Genomic DNA, 18,967 nt, shown 5'->3' on the forward strand with positions numbered 1-18,967 from the left:
CTCTTCTCCAGGCTTAGCAACCCCAGCTCCCTCAGCCTTTCCTCATAGGGCTGTGCTCAAGGCCTCTCCCCAACCTTGTTGCCTTCTTGAACTGAGGGGCCCAGAACTGGTGTCTGATACTGGAAACCCAGGAAGGCAGAAACTTGCTTTGAAGAAGTCCATCTTAAAATCAGGTGTATGAAGTTGGTTTGCAACGCTGAGCAGATTTAGAATAACAAGTGAATAAAATGCTGAGTCCAACAGATCTTTGTCTGTGTATTCCTATGTGTTCATGCAACCTTATCTCATAGATAGGTAGATGTACCATCTTTGTCCAGTACCAGTCATAGTGAAATAGCATCCACTAAGACTTCGTGAATCGTGATAAATTGTGTAAAAATTAAACGCAATTCACCTGGTTCTGCTGAAGCTAGCCTTAACTCCAGCAGCTGTAGGGGAGTGATGTTAATCAGTTTGTGCTTAAAAAAAATTTCTTTTCTTCATCCTGTCTCTTGAAGTGTTTTGGGGTTTGGGGGTTTTGTTGTCTTGAAAAAATGAATGTCACCAACGCTGATAGTGTGACGGTAGCATTGTTTTTATTCCTGGGTATAAAAAAATGTGGGTGATTGGTTTGTTTGGGGGTTTTTTGTGATGAGGTGTATAACAGTGATACTAATAAGGAAAGCTTAATCAGGAACAAAGATGTGTAGATCTATACTCCAAAAGGCCCAGCTATCTGGAAAGCAGCTCTGATGTGCAGGAATCTGTAGCTTGTGCTGGTGTTTCAGGGCAAGTAGAGCGTCCTTCATTGTGAATGCTTCTTATGACAATTCTTGTCTTACACATTTTCTTTTGATTGAGCTTTGAGAGACCTCAAAACCCAACAATTAGATACTGGGCTGCATGCTGAAATTCCCTTGCCAAATCTTCTCCATTGTACATATTTCATTGTACCTTTTACAGGCCTTTCTTTTTTTGACAGTGAGTAAGTCACAGCTGCAGGCTTATTATAGGGTCAGAGAAATTATTCTAGCCTCTTGCCCTGTCTCATGAGTATGAAGTACTGCAAGTATGTTCCCGTGATACAACAGATATATAGTACCTTATAGTCAAATCAAACTCTGAGCAATGGCTTCCTTACATGCTGATAAATAAAGGATAACTTTTGTAAGGCAATTGAACTTCAATTGCTGAATATTTATAGAAAGTTTTGAGATGATCAGAAGCAAAGCCCTGTGTAAACAAGAAGATTCTCTGACCTAATAGAGGGTACAAAGATGCTTGTCCAATCTTAATTTTCCTTACTAATAATTATTTCAGCAAAACATAAATTACCTTTTGTACAGCTTTGCACTGTTTTCAGAGGGTAATTATAACAGAAATTCCAGTCTTTTTTCTGTGGATGGACCTCTTTCATAAACCACATCTTATAGCAGTTTTGGTTTTCATTTCGGAAGGCTTGAATTCCCATTTATGTCAACAGCAGGTAAAATGGGGAACCCTTTGTTCACAAATCACAATCACTCAGTTGCAAAAGGTATTAGAACAGATGATACAGGACTGGAAGCTTTTTTTGCATGTGAAATTTCATGCCTGCTACTGTAACAGAGAGAAGCCCATAATTCCTCTTACAGTCATCTGAACATCTCCAGTAGGATCTCCATCCTGGGGAGGAATTTGGACTTGGTTGCATATGAAGCAAGGCAGGATGCCTGGGACAGTACCAGACTGGAGGCTTTTATGGGTATATAACAAAACTGGGGAGGGGTTTGGAGCACAAGCCCTGTGAGGAGAGGCTGAGGGAGTTGGGCTTGCTCAGTGTGGAGAAGAGGAGGCTCAGGGGAGACCTTATTGCTGCCTACAACTACCTGAAGGGAGGTTGTAGCCAGGTGGGGGTTGGTCTCTTCTCCCAGGCAACCAGCACCAGAAGAAGAGGACACAGTCTCAAGCTGCACCAGGGGAGGTTTGGGCTGTCTGTTTGGAAGAAATTCTTCAGAGAGAGTGTGATTGGCCATTGGAATGTACTGCCCAGGGAGGTGGTGGAGTCACCATCATTGCAGGTATTCAGGAGTAGACTTGATAGGGTGCTTGGTTGCATGGTTTAGTAGATTAGGTGGTGTTGGATGATAGGTTGGATGCGATGATCTTGAAGGTCTCTTCAAACGTGGTTTATTCTATATCTGCATGAACATTTAAGGTGTTTATTAAACTGAAAGCCTGGGTCTTAAAGATCACAACCCCCTTGTAATATCCAAGGAGAGACAAGGCTTTCTTTCTGTAACAGAATGGCTGACAGACCCAGTATACTTTCCAGTTCCAAATAGCACACAGTTATTTCAGAAATGTTCCAGCATAGTAAGAATCTAATGCAGTTCATTGGTTTCAGCATCCACAGGTAGGAAAAGTATACTCCTCTGTCAGTAATTTTGGTAAGGAGGTCACAGCAAGGAAACTGAATTCTGTTTATTTTAAAAATAAATAAATCTGTTGAAGTCTTACTTTTTCTGGAAAAGGTTTGTTTGGGGCTTGTTTTTTTCTATTTTTGAGGGGTGGAGGAGTTGAGTTTTGTCATGTTTTTTGTGCCTGTGGTGTATTCCAGACTTGTTGGGGTGATTTGTTTATATTGTTGGGTTTTTTTTGGTGTTGGTTGTGGTGTGGTGTGTTGGTTATTTTAAGTGTGGCATATGCAAAATCCAGAGCAGTGCAACTGATCCATGTGGTGAACTGTTTTGCCTGTGTATCACATTTCAATGTAGCTCATTATGAGTTTTGAGGGATTTTTTGATTTATGTAGGCTCTGTTCCTTCAAAGGGATGTAGGACTATAGACCTTTATACTTACCAAAGTGATATCTTATCAAGTACTGAGGAAAATACAAGGGCAGATCCAGATGAAGACTAAGAGCCTTATTTTTCAGAGAAGAAACTTCTTTCCAGTTAGTTCAGTCTTTTGTGGAACCAGCATGTAAACAGGACACCACAAAGTAATTTAGCTTTTGAAGGTCTTAATTGTACCCAACAGGGTTCTGGATGTTTAGCAAATTATATAATCCAGAGTGTGTAATGCAAATTCAGTTGGGGCTGTTGAGTCTGGAGAAGAGAAGGCTCCGAGGTGACCTAATTGTGGCCTTCCAGTATCTGAAAGGGGCTACAAGAAGGCTGGGGAGGGACTTCTCAGGATATCAGGTGGTGATAGGACTAGGGGGAATGGAATGAAGCTGGAGGTGGGGAGATTCAGGCTGGACGTGAGGAGGAAGTTCTTCCCCATGAGAGTGGTGAAGCCCTGGAATGGGTTGTCCAGGGAGGTGGTTGAGGCCCCATCCCTGGAGGTGTTTAAGCCCAGGCTGGATGAGGCTCTGGGCAGGCTGATCTAGTGCGGGGTGTCCCTGCCCATGGCAGGGGGGTTGGAACTAGATGATCCTTGTGGTCCCTTCCAACCCTGACTGATTCTATGATTCTATATCCCTTTTCTTTGGTAAAACGCTGTAAGAAAGATTTAGGTCAGTACTGCTAGAAGTTCAGATGAGCTTTGAGGACCTCTAAGGATGGATATTCCCCAGCCCTTCAGGGCCTGTATTCCAGTCTTTGATTACTCTCATTGTGCAAATGTTTTTCCTAATAGCTCACCAGAACTCCCTTTGTTGCAACTTGTCTGTGTTGCCTTTCATCCTCTCACTGTGCTTCCCAGAAGACTCTGACTCCGTCTTTATTTTCTCCCATTAGATAATGGGAAGCATCAATATAACTTCAATAACAATATGCCTTCAACTCCTTTCTTCAATATCCCACCTTCCCCAGTGTTCGCTTAAGTCTCCACAAACTTGTTTCTTTCAGCATCCCCCTTTATATCATGTACCTGATAATCTTTCTGCCCCACTGTGGGGATTGGAAGTAGCAGGATCTAAGTCTCCTTGAAGAGATGAGGCAGGTAAAAAACCCAAAATGTTGTGCTTGTAAGTTCAAGACTGTGAGATGAAAGCTTTCTGGAATGCTGTCTAAGAAAGTTAATTATCTGAGACTGTCCTGACCTATTGAGTAGTGAAAAGAATATGTGTTTGTTAAATTAGTACAGCTGCAGGTTTTGTATCTTTGCCCATACGTTACATCAGCTATTTTGGGCCTATGTAAGGCCCTCAGATGCATTAGTGAAGTGTCTTTAATCACCACATTGGAGTCCATGACAAATCTTCTATGACCCACTGCTGACTTGATGTAGTAGGTTAACACCTCTGTTGTACTGGAAGGCCAAAAACTGGCTGAGGTGCATCTGTCCATCTTCTACTCTTCGTTTCAAATTACTTCACTTAGTCTTTGCTGGTTTGACTGAAAGCAGCTTACTGTGTAATTCAAGGCTTAAAGTCCTCTCTTCACAATATAACAAAGTATCCTAACTACAGTGCTCCACATCTTATTGATGAGGGTTAAGAAACAGAACTGTTTACAATGAAAAAGAATAGAATAGAATAGAATAGAATAGAATAGAATAGAATAGAATAGAATAGAATAGAATAGAATAGAATAGAATAGAATAGAATAGAATAGAATAGAATTAGCCAGGTTGTAAAAAAGACTTTTGAGATCATCAAGTCCAGCCTATCACCCAACACCATCTAATCAACTAAACCACTAAGTGCTCCATCCAGTCTCTTCCTAAACACCTCCAGTGATGGTGACTCCACCACCTCCCTGGGCAGCCCATTCCAATGGCCAGTCACTCTGTGAAGAAAAGTTATTCCAGAGATAATGCATTAGTTATGCTTTTGATTGATGTAGTTCAATTACAATGGGTATAACCTGGGTTTATGTATGGTATGACTCAGTATCTTTTATATTACCACAGCATAAAATACACTTCATGAACATGACCCTCTGCCTTTAAGTATGAGGAAAGAGGACAGTGTAGAAATCACTTTTAAATCCCAGGGTCTGTATGTGTAATGTATTGTTCAATTAACTTCTGTTTCTAGTGCACTTGGAGGATCATCTGCTCTTCACATCCCAGCCTTTCCTGGTGGAGGTTGTCTTATCGACTACGTACCTCAAGTATGCCAGCTGCTAACCAACAAGGTAAATTGGTAATTAAAACTCAAATTTTCCTTCCATTATGTACTGTATTGCAGTAACACACTATAGCATTTCCATAGACACAGATAGTGTAAGCAAGACATACTTAAGGTGAACTACACAAGGGATACATCTTGGTATGAACTGAGCACCTACCCAGGACATGAAGCACTAAACAAGCACGTTTGTGATCAGATTGTGGAGTGGATTTTTCTCATTGTAAGAAGTTACAGTATAGGATTAAATGTTACTGTACTGTACAACACTGCATTGTAGCATGCTAGTAAATACAAATATGTGCTCTGCATACTATTTTTCTAGTAGGACAATATCTAAGTTCTATCTAACCAGTGGGGTTTTTTTCAGTGTGGTCAGCAGGAGCAGGGAGGTCATTCTCCCCCTGTACACTGCACTGGTTAGTGAGTCCTGTGTCCAGTTCTGGGCCCCTCAGTTTAGGAAAGATGTTGAGTTGCTGGAACGTGTCCAGAGAAGGGCAAAAAAGTTGGTGAGGCGTTTGGAACACAAGCCCTATGAGGAGAGACTGAGGGAGCTGGGGTTGCTTAGCCTGGAGAAGAGGAGACTCAGGGGTGACCTTATTGCTGCCTACAACTACCTGAAGGGAGGTTGCAGACAGGCGGGGCTTGGTCTCTTCTCCCAGGCAACCAGCATCGGAACAAGAGGACACAGTCTCAAGCTGCACCAGGGGAGGTTTAGGCTAGAGGTTAGGAAGAAGTTCTGCACAGAAAGAGTGATTGCCCATTGGAATGGGCTGCCCAGGGAGGTGGTGGAGTCACCGTCATTGGAGGTGTTTAGGAGGAGACTTGATGGGGTGCTTGGTGCCATGGGTTAGTTGATTAGGTGGTGTTGGGTGATAGGTTGGACGTGATGATCTCGAAGGTCTCTTCCAACCTGGTCTATTCTATTCTCTTCTATTCTATTCTATTCTATTCTACCTTGGGAGGACACTATTTTTATGTTATCTTCACCTTTATTTGTCCAGATGAAGAAAATAATTTTCTGTTAGAAAGTTCTTCACAATGTGTTTCCATAATTATATTGGAATCTGTCTTTAGAGTTGGTTTTGTTGTGGTTTTCTGTTAAAGTTGCTTTCTGTTTTTAAAATCTGCAAGTACACAGGCTTGTTTCCATCATTCTTAAACAAAGTCCCTTAAGCAAACTTATCATATGTTTTCCTTTTCCCAAAATAACATTTCAGATCCCACACAAACCTTTCAAAATAATCATAGTTGTTTTATAAAATGAAATGTCTCAATTATAAATAGCATTGAACATTAAGGGTTACAGGATGGCTCTCAGCAATGACTGTGTCAAGGCTTTTCCAAAAACTTTGGGAAAGCCTTTGCCAGATGAGGAGCTCTAGTATTACCATAGCCAAGAAAAATCTTGTTCCTTTATTTCCGTGTTCAGTAGGGAAAAGGGGTTTTTAAATTTTAGTTTTCATTCTGGAAGGCAAAAGGATTTACATAGAGAATCACCTGTGGAACCATACCATAAGTTCCTGAGGTAACTGATTGTAAGCCAGATGCTGTTGCAGCACGTCAGCACGTGCGTTCTTTCTGCTGTGGGTTAAACCCTGTTCACACTAGTCTGCTCAGGGATCCCTTTCAAATCAATAAAAAAACATACATGGTGCAAGGAGAATTTTGCTTTGAGTATAACATTGCTGGATTTTGGCTTTGCCAGGATGCAAGTCTTTCAAAACCCAGAATGCTTTGGAAATTGGTGCTCATGGTTAGGTAGGGGTGGTTCCCTGAGTCAGCATGAAACCTTTGTGAGAGCTTACTGGTAAGGGGAATTTGTTGGAGGTGCAGTCTTCTTAGAACACCCAAGATCACTACATGGGGGTGTGTGTGTATATATATATGTGTGTGTGTGTGTGTGTGTGTGTGTGTGTGTGTGTGTGTATCAATCATATATAAATAATATATAAATATGTATATTAATATAGAATAGAGTAGAGTAGAATAGAATAGAACAGGTTGGAAGAGACCTTCAAGATCATCATGTCCAACCCATCATCCAACACCACCTAATCAACTAAACCATGGCACCAAGCACCCCATCAAGTCTCCTCCTAAACACCTCACATATATATATATATAAAAATAATTTTTTAATAAACATAATGTTATTTTGTTATTTAAACAATTGTTAGTTCAGCTAATTATGATTTGCATATCATGGCTTCCTGCCCAAACTTCATCAAGTTAAGGTCATGCATTTCTTTTCTTGCTTTACCTTGCACAGTTAAACAGCTCTCCAGTATATTGTGAAAGACCAAGTTTCACTCAGAAGTGAATGAAGGGGTTTCTTTACAAGATTTTCTTTTTTGTTTTAAAGGCATTTTAGGATTTTTTTTTTAGGGAAATCATGCAAGCTAAATATAGGATTCAGAACTGCTATCATGTCAAACATAAATCTTCCTTAACAAGGAATACATGACAAATTTGGAGCATTGGCTTTTTTCATCTTTTTATAGCACTGAATCTGCTTCTTTCTTTTTTAAGGTACAATATGTTATTCAGGGATACCATAAAAGAAGAGAGTATATTGCAGCTTTCCTGAGTCACTTTGGCACGTAAGTTTTCTTATCATACACTATTTTCTCTAGCATGGGGGAAAGTGTTGCTTTTCTGCACATGATTTTTGGTTGTAGGACTGCTGTCCGCAGGGTGAGATGAAATCTGGTCATTTTTCACAGAATGATGAGTGTAGATTGTCTCTCTGTATCAGTACTGGAATGAAGTTTGGTGTTATTTCAATTCTGTGCCACTTACTTTGATGATGGGAAGAGGACAATATAGAGACTTTTCTTCTTGTGCAAAAGGAATGTGCCTATTTCTGAACAAGTTACTGGAAAGGCCTTACAGTAGTAGGCAGTGATTGAAGTGGGAGGATGGGGAAGTGGGTACAGTTACAAGCTTTGCAGGAGCCAGAAACCACTGCTCAGAGTAAAGGCAGGACTGGGAGGCCAGCTGCTCCCACTGCCAAGCGTTTTCTTAGCTTGAGAGGGAATGGGCTGTCAGGTCATGTTGAATTCTCACCAGAATTCAAAGGTCCATGGCCTGGCATGAGGATATACTAGCTACACAAGTCAACTAACGACAGAACAGGCTGCCCAGGGGGGTTGTGGAGTCTCTGTCTCTGGAGATACTCAAGACCTGCCTGGATGAGTTCCTGGTATAGGTGATCCTGCTCTGGCAATGGGGTTGGACTAGATGATTTCTTGAGGTCCCTTCCAGCCCCTAACATTCTATGATTCTGTGGATGCCTTGGCACTGTGAAGTGTATTTGGTTTCCCACCTAAATCCTGACTTGAAGAAGAATACAAAGATGGTGACAGTGCTTTACCTTAACGTGAGGAAGGGATTTCTGCTCCCAACTGTTGATGCCAAATGACGTGGATTTTGGGGAGCCCTTCAGATCTCTCAGTGAGGATAGGAAGGCAGCTGGCTTCTAGAATGCACTCAACTATTTTATCCAGCTGTACATAAGTGACAACGACTGAAGCTGGACATATGAGTAGGTAGAGAACCGATGCAAGCTCAGTCCTGATGAGATTAAGATACTTCATTTTCTTTGGAGAAAATGACAGTGTAGAAATGGCCCAGGTGTGCCAGTAATTTTATCTCACATGTGAGGTAGTTCATGAGTCCTGATACTGTTTGAGCTTTTTAGAGAAGCTTATAATCTCTCTGCTGAGCAAATGTTCTATATTTGATGTTTTGTATGATCTTGTGCTCTGGTTTTTTTGTATATAATCTTCTGAGTTTTCCAGTTGAAACTCTCCTCAGCCTGTGCATTTTCAGTTTTAGCCTGTCACTTACCTGAGTAACATACAGGGAATCTGTGTGCATAGAGTCTTCATCAACTGACTACTGCAGATGCATTTGCAGTTCTTTCATTCTAAAGTGTATTTATATACCCAAATACGACCTTTCTTCAGGTAGGACATTTCAGTGTCACAGCATAAATAAAAGTTTGATTTTCATTTAGCTAGGAAATTGTAACTGCTAATAAAAAAGGCAAGTACTTAACATTTCTGAACAAACAAAAAAACCCCAATCCTTGTAGTACAGAATTTATATATTTATCCTTCAGTATTAAGAGTGAATGGAAGGTAAAAATTGCATTTGTTTGTTTCTTCTTTCTTTGATAGTGGTGTGGTGGAATATGATGCAGAAGGCTTCACAAAGCTTACTCTGTTGCTGATGTGGAAAGACTTTTGCTTCCTTGTTCACAGTGAGTAGCTCTTTGCCTCAGGCATAAATTTCTATCCTCTTGAAGATACAAGTTCAAAAGGGAAAAATACACTTACAGGAAACAATTTAAAAGTTTTAGCTATTTTTATCCAGTGTTTAATGTATTTTTAATGGGACTATGGCACTTTGAAAACACAAAATCCTCCTTGTATTTAGAGAGGGGGAGAGGATCCTCACTGATAGCATGCTGCTTGTTTTGTAGAATGCCAAAAGCATGCTGGGAAGGTTTTCTGCTAGTATGGCTGAAGATTAAATTCACAGTTGTAACTTGTCCTATCAAAAGCACCAGAAATGCAGACCAAAGCTATATAGAACCTGGGAATACCTAAAACCTTCTGTATTTCTCAAAGGTCTTTTCCAACCTGGTCTAGTGTATTCTATTCTATTCTATTCTATTCTATTCTATTCTATTCTATTCTATTCTATTCTATTCTATGGAGTTAATGCACTGATAGTGATAGTTAAAGACACTTTATTGTAGGGAAAATACATTAAATTAGAAATAATACTATACTGTCTTTGGGAGCCAAAATTTAATCCTAGACTGAAACTGTGTGGGCAAAACTGTCTTAAAACTGTTTGCTACAGTCTGTAGCTAGATTTGCTGTCATGTGATGGTTTTCAATCAAGATTGTATTACTTTCTAAGTAAGATATTTGTAAATAAATACATAGGAATTACTTCATGTAGGAATTTGTATGGGTTTGTTACACCCTCATGCATGTTAACTTACGTAGCAATTATTACTTTTCCTTGTGGTAAGGTGAAATTCAGAACTATCACAGGTATTTCAGACTGAGGAAGTTCAATCTTATTACCTTTTATCTCTTGCAATTCTCATCTTTGTTTCAAATAATTAAAGTGCAATCTGGGCAGCTGCAATGTGGGTGTTTGGTAGCACTGGATTGTTTCTGTGTATGTCATTTTTGACTGTAAACTCGCTTCTCATGTGGAAAACCGTTGAAATCTTCATGACATCACAGACATTTGTCGTGGAGTTTTTAAAGAAACAAGTGGAGATTGTCATTGTTCAGAGAAGTCCTTCACCCTGAGTTTTATTAGAAAGAATGAAGAATTATTTCACTGATCTTTTTATTGAACACATCTACGTGCCAGGTTCTACAAATTGGTCACAGCAACCCATGCAGTGCTACAGGCTGGGGTCAGAGTGGCTGGAGAGCAGTCAGGCAGAAAGGGACCTGGGGACAGTGATTGACAGTAGGCTGAACACAAGCCAGCAGTGTGCCCAGGTGGCCAAGAAGGCCAATGGCATCCTGGCCTGTATCAGAAATAGTGTGGCCAGCAGGAGCAGGAAAGTCATTGTGCCCCTGTACTCAGCACTGGTTAGGCCACACCTTGAGTCCTGTGTCCAGTTCTGGGCCCCTCAATTTAAAAAAGATGTTGAGTTGCTGGAACATGTCCAGAGAAGGGCAACAAAGCTGGGGAGGGTTTTGGAGCACACCCTGTGAGGAGAGGCTGAGGGAGCTGGGTTGCTTAGCCTGGAGAAGAGGACGCTCAGGGGAGACCTTCTTGCTGTCTACAACTACCTGAAGGGAGGTTGTAGCCAGTGGGGGTTGGTCTCTTTTCCCAGGCAACCAGCAGCAGAACAAGAGGGTACTGTCTCAAGCTGCACCAGGGGAGGTTTAGGCTGGATGTTAGGAAGAAGTTCTTCGCAGGAAGAGTGATTTGCCATTGGAATGTGCTGCCCAGCGAGCTGGTGGAGTCAGCATCACTGGAGGTGTTTAGGAAGAGACTGGATGGGGTGCTTGGTGCCATGGTTTAGTTGATTAGATGGTGTTGGGTGATAGGTTGGACTCGATGATCTCAAATGTCTTTTCCAACCTGGTTAACTCTTATCCTATCCTATCCTATCCTATCCTATCCTATCCTATCCTATCCTATCCTATCCTATCCTATCCTATCCTATCCTATCCTATCCTATTCCATTCCATTCCATTCCATTCCATTCCATTCTAATCATCACTTAAGATTTCCAGACATTAATGACCATAAAAGGTCTAGAAAACTCAAACTTTAAATTAGAAAATTTCTGTCATGTTAGTATGATTTACATTGTGGGGAAAAAAAAAACCAAAATACAACTGTCCCTATTGCATCTTCACTTCCTCTTCAACTACTTTTGAGAACTGTCACAACTTTCTTCTAGGAGGTGATGCTTTTTTATGTACAACCTTCTTGAAGACTTCCTATCTTTCTTACTCCGCAGTATGAATGGCTTAATTTTGTCAGTGTTAAAATTCCTCCGTATTTGATTGTGGGTATATAACTTAATAGATGTTGAAGCAGATTTCAGGGGAACCAAAACTCAAATGTCTGTTAAATACCAGAGTAGTTTTTAACTGTGCAATATTCAGAGTGCTCAATTTAACTGACACAAAAGCTTCAATTAAAACTGAATAGTTTATCACTATGTCATAATCCTGTGGCCTTAGAAATCACACAGTGTCTTAGCTGTGTAAGCCCTTGCATCAGCCCTTTGAACAATCCACTGTAAGAACATTGATGTTCTGTGCACTGAAGGATATTCCAATGAAAGGACTGAAACCTGTACTTAATTTCCTGAGTGAAGTAATGAAGGCTTTCATCTCTTAACCACTGACATAACTATGTATATTACAGTTGAATATTTAGTAAGCATCTAATAAAACGTCTGGGAGAGATAGCCATAAGTTGAAAACAGTTCCACTTTCTGTATTTGCTATGGTATGCAGAGAAAGTATTCAGAGAATAAATAGGTCAGTGTACAGCAACAGCACTATGGCCAATCAAATGAAAGGAGCTACAGTAAATTTTGCTAGCCTTTTAATCTTGCTTAAAGTTTTAGGTTTCAGTGAGATTGCGAGTTGCATTTCCTTTAGAAGATGCATTCAGAGATTTAAGAAATAACTTTGAATTTTGCAACTGTTTGCGTTCAAAGTCACAAACTTGTTTGGAAACTAGGAAGCAACACACATTAGAAGTAAACTGAAGCTATTTAGAATGCTTTCAATGAGTAAAATGAGTTAAAGATGAGAGGAGAGAAACAGGAGAGTAGCTCTGGATTGCCAGAGCCCAGCAACCTCAGAACAAGTGCACTTACCCAAAAAAATTGATTGTGTAGTAATTACAGAAAGAAGAGCAAAGTCTACCCACTCTGCCTCAAAACACAGAAGAGCTACCTAATTGCAAGCTTAATCATTAGATTAATGTAGCTGCTGAAGTTGTTAGAGTAGATCAAAGAGCTGTTGCTTTAGTGGTTTACTTCTAAAAATTAAAACTGTCCTTTCAGATATATGACGGAAGAAATAAACATTCAGAGACTTTCATGCATCCACATGGAAGAGGAAATCATTAATCAGTAGGGTTACTGCATGTGATACTGACACTGTTCATTAGTAAGTCTCAGTATGGAGCTTTGTAAATAAACTTCAGTATACGACTGATCTCTTTCCCTTGTTTATAAATCAGCTATGATAACTTTTTGGAGATAGATATTTCTTCATATTCTTGTTCCTGCATACATTCTGTGTATTTATACTGTATGTAAATATAAACACAACTTACATTATCTGTGCACAATTAAGAATTAAGTAGTCTTAGTGGTATAGACACAAGAAGAGGGCACCGAAGCTACCAGTATATAGGCTTCTCAAAGATTAATTTTTGTCTTGCAAGATACTCAGACTCTCAGCACAAAGGAGATCAACAGAAGTTGGACCAGGTGCGATAGCAAATGAAACAATGCTTATGTTAGTGGGTGTTTGTTAGAGATGTCTTGAAAGGGATAGATATTAAACTGAAAAAGGTTTCTTTCACTGAACAACAGGAACAGAGAATTATGGAAGCTGTTAGCAGTTGTATCTTAAGTTCCTATGATATCCCACGCTTAGGTGAAGTCAATGGGAACAATTGCTGCCACTGACCTTGGCTAACTAAGGGATTTCAGCTTCTGTGTTGGGAAATACCAGTGACACAAGAGGTCCAAAGTGCTGGTCATGTAAAAGTTACAGTTAGTTAACAAGCTGTCTTGCTACAGGAGTGCTCACTGAAGTAGCTTTTTGTCCTCGCTAACTATCCGTGCACTTATGTGGCTACCTCTGTCATTAAACAGATCAGTAATAGGCAGCATCTCAGCAAGGAGGTTTTACATATGAGAAAGATACAAACAAGAGGCCTAGAGTGTTAATTAGGTTATAGGAGGTTGTACCTGTCAGGCTTTAGGCAGACACCCACTTCTCAATTCAGGGTTCTTAGGTGCAAGTCATCAGTGTCAGCTTCTGATGTGTTCTTGTTTGAATATTGCTATCTGTGCAGTTTTGTCAGCAGAACAGTTTGTGCCAGTGCAGTCAACTCAGGTGGTTTGAATTGATGTTATTTGTTCTCAAATGAGAAACTGGAGATTAACAAAGTCCCAGTGATGTAAAACTGACTGGCAGAAATCAAAAGCCATTCGGACCTGATGCGTAGGAGTAATTTTTTGACTGTTCAGCAAGCAGATGTCTCTCACGAGGAAGTCTTCCCCTCTGACTCTCAGTGCTTTTAGTCAGTACAATGTATTTCTCTTAATCTGGTCTTGAAAGTTCCTGAGTATGTCATCCTACCTCTGCAAAACATACCCCAAGCAGAGGGGTCTCTTCCAAACATTATGTTTTAATCACCACAAACCAAATCATTCTGTGTTATTTTCTGTGGAGTAGGGTGTGTATTGCTGATCTGAAATCAGTGAAAGCTGCAGATATGCTCTTAAGTGTTGTGGGTCAGGCAATGTGATGGAAAAGTAGCCTGAGTCACAGGCACACAGTTCTGCACTTACCTAGGCACAGGCAGGGGTGAATTCCAGAGCTGAATTGCAGCAATTGGAAAATTAATTGGCCTTTTGCTGATCATTTTTTTCCCTTAGTATATTTTTCTCCTGTATTTCCAAGGGATACTGCCAGCTAGATTTAGTTGGAAATTTGTATTGAAAACTGGTAATTTCGTATTTGTCATTAAGACTACCTTACACATCATGTTCTTTTGATTCCATCCTGGGTATTTACTTGTACATGAGCTGAATGAGATTTTCCATACTTAAGTATTCCTAATGAATGCAAGTGAACCTGAAAACAGACATTTCCTTTTCCTTTTTCTTCTGTCTTTCTGTTCATTTTGTGATCATGTCACTCAGTATAAAATGGGTTTAGGTTCATATTTATAATTTTGATTAAAAAGGGAGAATGGACACAGGGCAGTTTGTAAAACTTGGTATGCACAGCAGCAAACAGGAAGCAACTGTTGTGATGGGCATTAGGTTTTACAGGTATTTTATGAGGGCCTGATGTGGGTGGACTGGCAGAGTCTTTTTAATTGTCACTTTGCTGTGGCTATTACCTTTTTCATTTCTGAGAAATGCATATATTTGCCATACCTTTGAAACAGTAGAATGTTGCTGTAGCCATTAATTGATGTTCTTCCAGGAACTCTGAGCACTTTAACCAATAGACTGAAAGGTTTTGTAATAACGTCGTACAAAATCACCCTGTTCAGAAATGGGAAGTACTGCTTTTTCTTATCTAACAGATATATCTAGAGTGCTACTAGTATGTGCCCAAGTAGAAGGGCACATATACTTGGAAATTCTCAGAAAATATATGTGAGATATGGAAGGGATATAATTCTATTCTATCCAATCAACTTTTGAGAAAAAATAATTGGGTCACAAAAATTCATTTACCAAGTTGGGCCCTGAGTACAGAGTGTGGTACTTACTATTACGTGTCTTGTGTCTACATGAGGCTGAGGGAGCTGGGGTTGTTTAGCCTGGAGAAGAGGAGGCTCAGGGGAGACCTTATTGCTCTCTACAACTACCTGAAGGGAGGTTGTAGCCAGGTGAGGGTTGGTCTCTTCTCCCAGCAACCAGCACCAGAACAAGAGGACACAGTCTCAAGCTGTGCCAGGGGAGGTTTAGGCTGGATATTAGGAAGAAGTTCTTCAAAGAAAGAGTGATTGGCCATTGCAATGTGCTGCCCAGGGAGGTGGTGGAGTCACCATCACTGGAGGTTTTTAGGAAGAGACTGGATGAGGCACTTGGTGCCATGGTTTAGTTGATTAGATGGTGTTGGATGATAGGTTGGACTTGATGATCTCAAAGGTCTTTTCCAACCTGGTTAAGTCTATTCTATTCTATTCTATTCACAGATAGTTTTTATGTAGGGTGACAAATACATTAAAGGTATGGGATACAGCAAGTTGAAAATTGCTCATAGTAGCAAGTAGAAAACAAATATTTTCTTTCCAGTCTAGAAAGAAGATGATGAACATTGGTTTCATGTGCATCAGTCTTGGGTTCAGTACCAGGCAGTACTTTCAGGAAAGAGAAAGAATGATACAGAACTTGATGGGAATATTAGAGATGAGATTTCTAGAAATAAGAGCTGCATCAATAAAAAGAGATTTTTCTGAATCCCTCTTTCCTATCTTCCCCTCTTTCTACCCAATGACAATTACTTTGTCACCAAAGGTAACTTCTTTAACGAATCCACTGGTGACACAGCAGTGGCACCCAAAGGTGACTGCTGTATGCCTTTTATGAAATAGAAAAATACCATTTGCTTTTGAATCATAAGAAATACACCCTGCTTTAGGGATGGAACTGGTCACAAAAATGCTTACATGTATGCAATGGGGAAAGGAGGGAATGCTTAAGCTGTTTTTATGTCACCAGTTCCCTTGCCCCACTCAGTAGCAGTCTCACATTTTCCTTAGTTCCTGTGGTAGTCCATCTTGTCCTTAACTCCCCTTGAGAGATTCAACTCACAGAATTCATTGTGTTGGTAGGAACCCTCAAAGGTCCAGCCCCACCTGCAGTGAGCAGGGACATCTCCAACTAGATCAGGTGTCTCAGGGCTCCATCAAGTTTGACCTTGAGTGTCTTCAGGGATGGGTCCTCAACCACATCTCTGGGCAACCTGTTCCAGTATTTTACCACTTTCACTGTAAAGAACTTCCTCCTTATGTCCAACCTAAATCTACCTGGTTCCTATTGCTACAAGCCCTTCTAAACATTCCTTCCCCAGGCTTCCTGTAGGTCCCCATCAGATACTGAAATGTAATTTTAAGGTCTCCCCAGAGCCTTCTCTTCTCCAGGCTGAACAGCCCCAAATCTTTCAGCCTGTTCTCATGGAAGTGGTGCTCCAGCCCTTCTCAAGGGCCACTCCAAGTGAACTTTAATGTTCTCAACCCAATCTGGATGCTCAGTGTCCACAACTCATGCTTCCTTTTTACATTTTTGAGTTTTGTCCAGAGCTCCTTGTTCATCCATATAGACCTCCTGCTGTTGTTACTTGACTTTCTGATTATTAGGGTGAACCATTCTTGAGCTTGGAAGAGGTGATCATGGGCCCTTCTTCAGGACCATTTGCTGTGAGCAGGACCACTGAATGGCCCAGTCTACTCTCTGACGATTAAGGTTTTGATCCCACTGTCTTGCCTTGCCTGGGTATTCACAAGAGGGCACCAAAATGGCTGCTATTCTAGAAAGCATGGCTTAAAAGAATATACTCTACAAACTTGTTCTTTAGGTTGCGAAAAGCAGTAGAAGGATAAACCCTTAGAACCATGAAAAGTGGCTTCAGCGGCAAAAGTGGTAAATGGTTCATGAGCGGGGAAAAGCCACGGGCCTGTATTGCTGTAATACAGATTTCAGTCTAGCTTTAAAAATATCTGCTGTGGTTTAGTTGGGTCAAGCAGGGTTACACTGCATTGTGATTTGAAAGCTGTAAGCCTCTCTGGAGCAGAGCTTGAAAGAACAGGATAGCGTGCCTGTCAGCAGAAAGTCCTTTGTGTTGGCAAAGGGTCTTCCTGACCTGCAGGATAATGCCACAATGATCACAGATGGGAATACAATACATCAGTTTCCCTTCAAATCCCAGGCAGCAATTTAAACAAGAAAATTAACTTGCTTGCAAGCCTCATAAGCCTGATGAAGTGGGGAGACCTTATTGCTGTCTACAACTCCCTGAAGGGAGGTTGTAGCCAGGTGGGGGTTGGTCTCTTCTCCCAGGCAACCAGCGCCAGAACAAGAGGACACAGTCTCAAGCTGCACCAGGGGAAGTTTAGGCTCAAGGTGAGGAGAAAGTTCTTCACTGAGAGAGTTGTTAAGCCACTGGAATGGGCTGCCCAGGGAGGTGGTGGAGTCACCGTCCCTGGAGGTGTTCAAGAGGGGATTGGACGTGGCATTTGGTGCCATGGTTTAGTCATGAGGTCTGTGGTGACAGGTTGGACTTGATGACCTTTGAGGTCTCTTCCAACCTTGGTGATTCTGTGAAAAGCCAGTGGTTTTGCCCAGCAGCTTCTCAGGTGAAAACATGCTTAAGAAAGTCTTCCTGTTCTGCTGGAAGGTAATGTGAAACTTCTCAGCATTTAGCAGTTCATCTCTGCAGTGGGAAAGCAGAGGAAAAGTTTTCACCTTTTCTCCACCAGTTACATGCAATGATCACCAGCCTGTGCCAAGAAAGGTTTGCAAGTTTGCTTTTTACACCCATAATAACTGCAACTGTATTTAAAGTATAAGCTTCAATCAATTCAGATGGAGAAGAGGCAGCTTTTAGTAGCATCAATCTCATCAGCACTTAGAGAAGTTACTATAGAAACTGTTACAGCAGAAACAATAAAAGGAAATAAAAACGGAAGGGGGAGGGAATGAAGAGCTTTGAGAATCTGAAGTAAAAATAAAGTGAAATAATGTCACTAGCTGAAGCTAGTGAAGTAAAAATAAAAAGCCTTTATTTTAATTAAGATAATCGTGGTTACAGAAATTAGACCTCTAAGGCCATTATGCCATTTCTTTGTGCTTGATAGAGGGTTCTGAGATACCACGTGGGATATTTTTAGGAGGTAGTCCAGTCTTGCTGGAAAAGTCCAAAAGATTATGACATAGTTGAGATAGATGATGACACTCCAAAGCAAGAAAACTTCATTAAAGCAGTTTTTGGGTTAAGCTACATCAGTTTTCCATGTTCTTTGACCACAAAGCTGGGAACTCCTTGAAGTGTGTCTTGATTTGATCAGTTACTTAATTCCTCTGTAAGACTAAACAAAGAATTTGACACTCTTTCTGCAGCACAGGACTGTAACTTAAGGTACTTAGACTGCTTGTGTCACTTGTTTTTTCTTCATGCTGGTTTTTGTGTAAAGGATAGGGTACTCAAAAAGAAAGATACAGGTTATGATAAAGACATGGGGTATTTTTACAACCATGTCATCTGCCTGTGCTGAAAGAAAACCAAAAGAGCAGTATTGTAAATATAGTTTCCACCGGTGCCTCAACTGTATTATAGGTTTTCTTATCAGTGGAATGGCAACTCCACGATAGGTACAGTAGTGTGGTGCAGTTCTCATTGTATAAAAATGGGTCACACACTTCATATTAACAACAAAAGAAAACTGAAAAACCAAACCAAAGCAAATAAAGTGATAAATACATTCTAGTCTCGGTGAAATCCTCAGGTAAAGAATCAGTAAGGTTGGAAGAGACCTCAAAGATCATCAAGTCCAATCTGTCACCCAACACCTCATGACTACTAAACCATAGCATCATGTGCTACATCCAATCCCCTCTTGAACATCTCCAGGGAAGGTGACCCACCACCTCCCTGGACATCC

At 40.7% G+C, this 18,967-nt stretch overlaps 1 protein-coding gene across 1 annotated transcript in view; it reads left to right on the top strand.

Annotated features, from left to right (window-relative positions):
- Positions 1-18,967, top strand: part of BABAM2 (BRISC and BRCA1 A complex member 2) — a 213,924-nt gene that overhangs the window by 159,501 nt on the left and 35,456 nt on the right. The window contains exons 8-10 of the mRNA XM_054162432.1: positions 4,946-5,045; positions 7,571-7,641; positions 9,223-9,305. Of these exons, the coding sequence (XP_054018407.1) occupies positions 4,946-5,045; positions 7,571-7,641; positions 9,223-9,305 (254 nt within the window). The remainder of the gene's footprint in view (positions 1-4,945; positions 5,046-7,570; positions 7,642-9,222; positions 9,306-18,967) is intronic.

The sequence above is a fragment of the Dryobates pubescens genome, chromosome 6, assembly GCF_014839835.1.
Source record: "Dryobates pubescens isolate bDryPub1 chromosome 6, bDryPub1.pri, whole genome shotgun sequence".
In the NCBI taxonomy this organism is placed as follows: Eukaryota; Metazoa; Chordata; class Aves; order Piciformes; family Picidae; genus Dryobates; species Dryobates pubescens.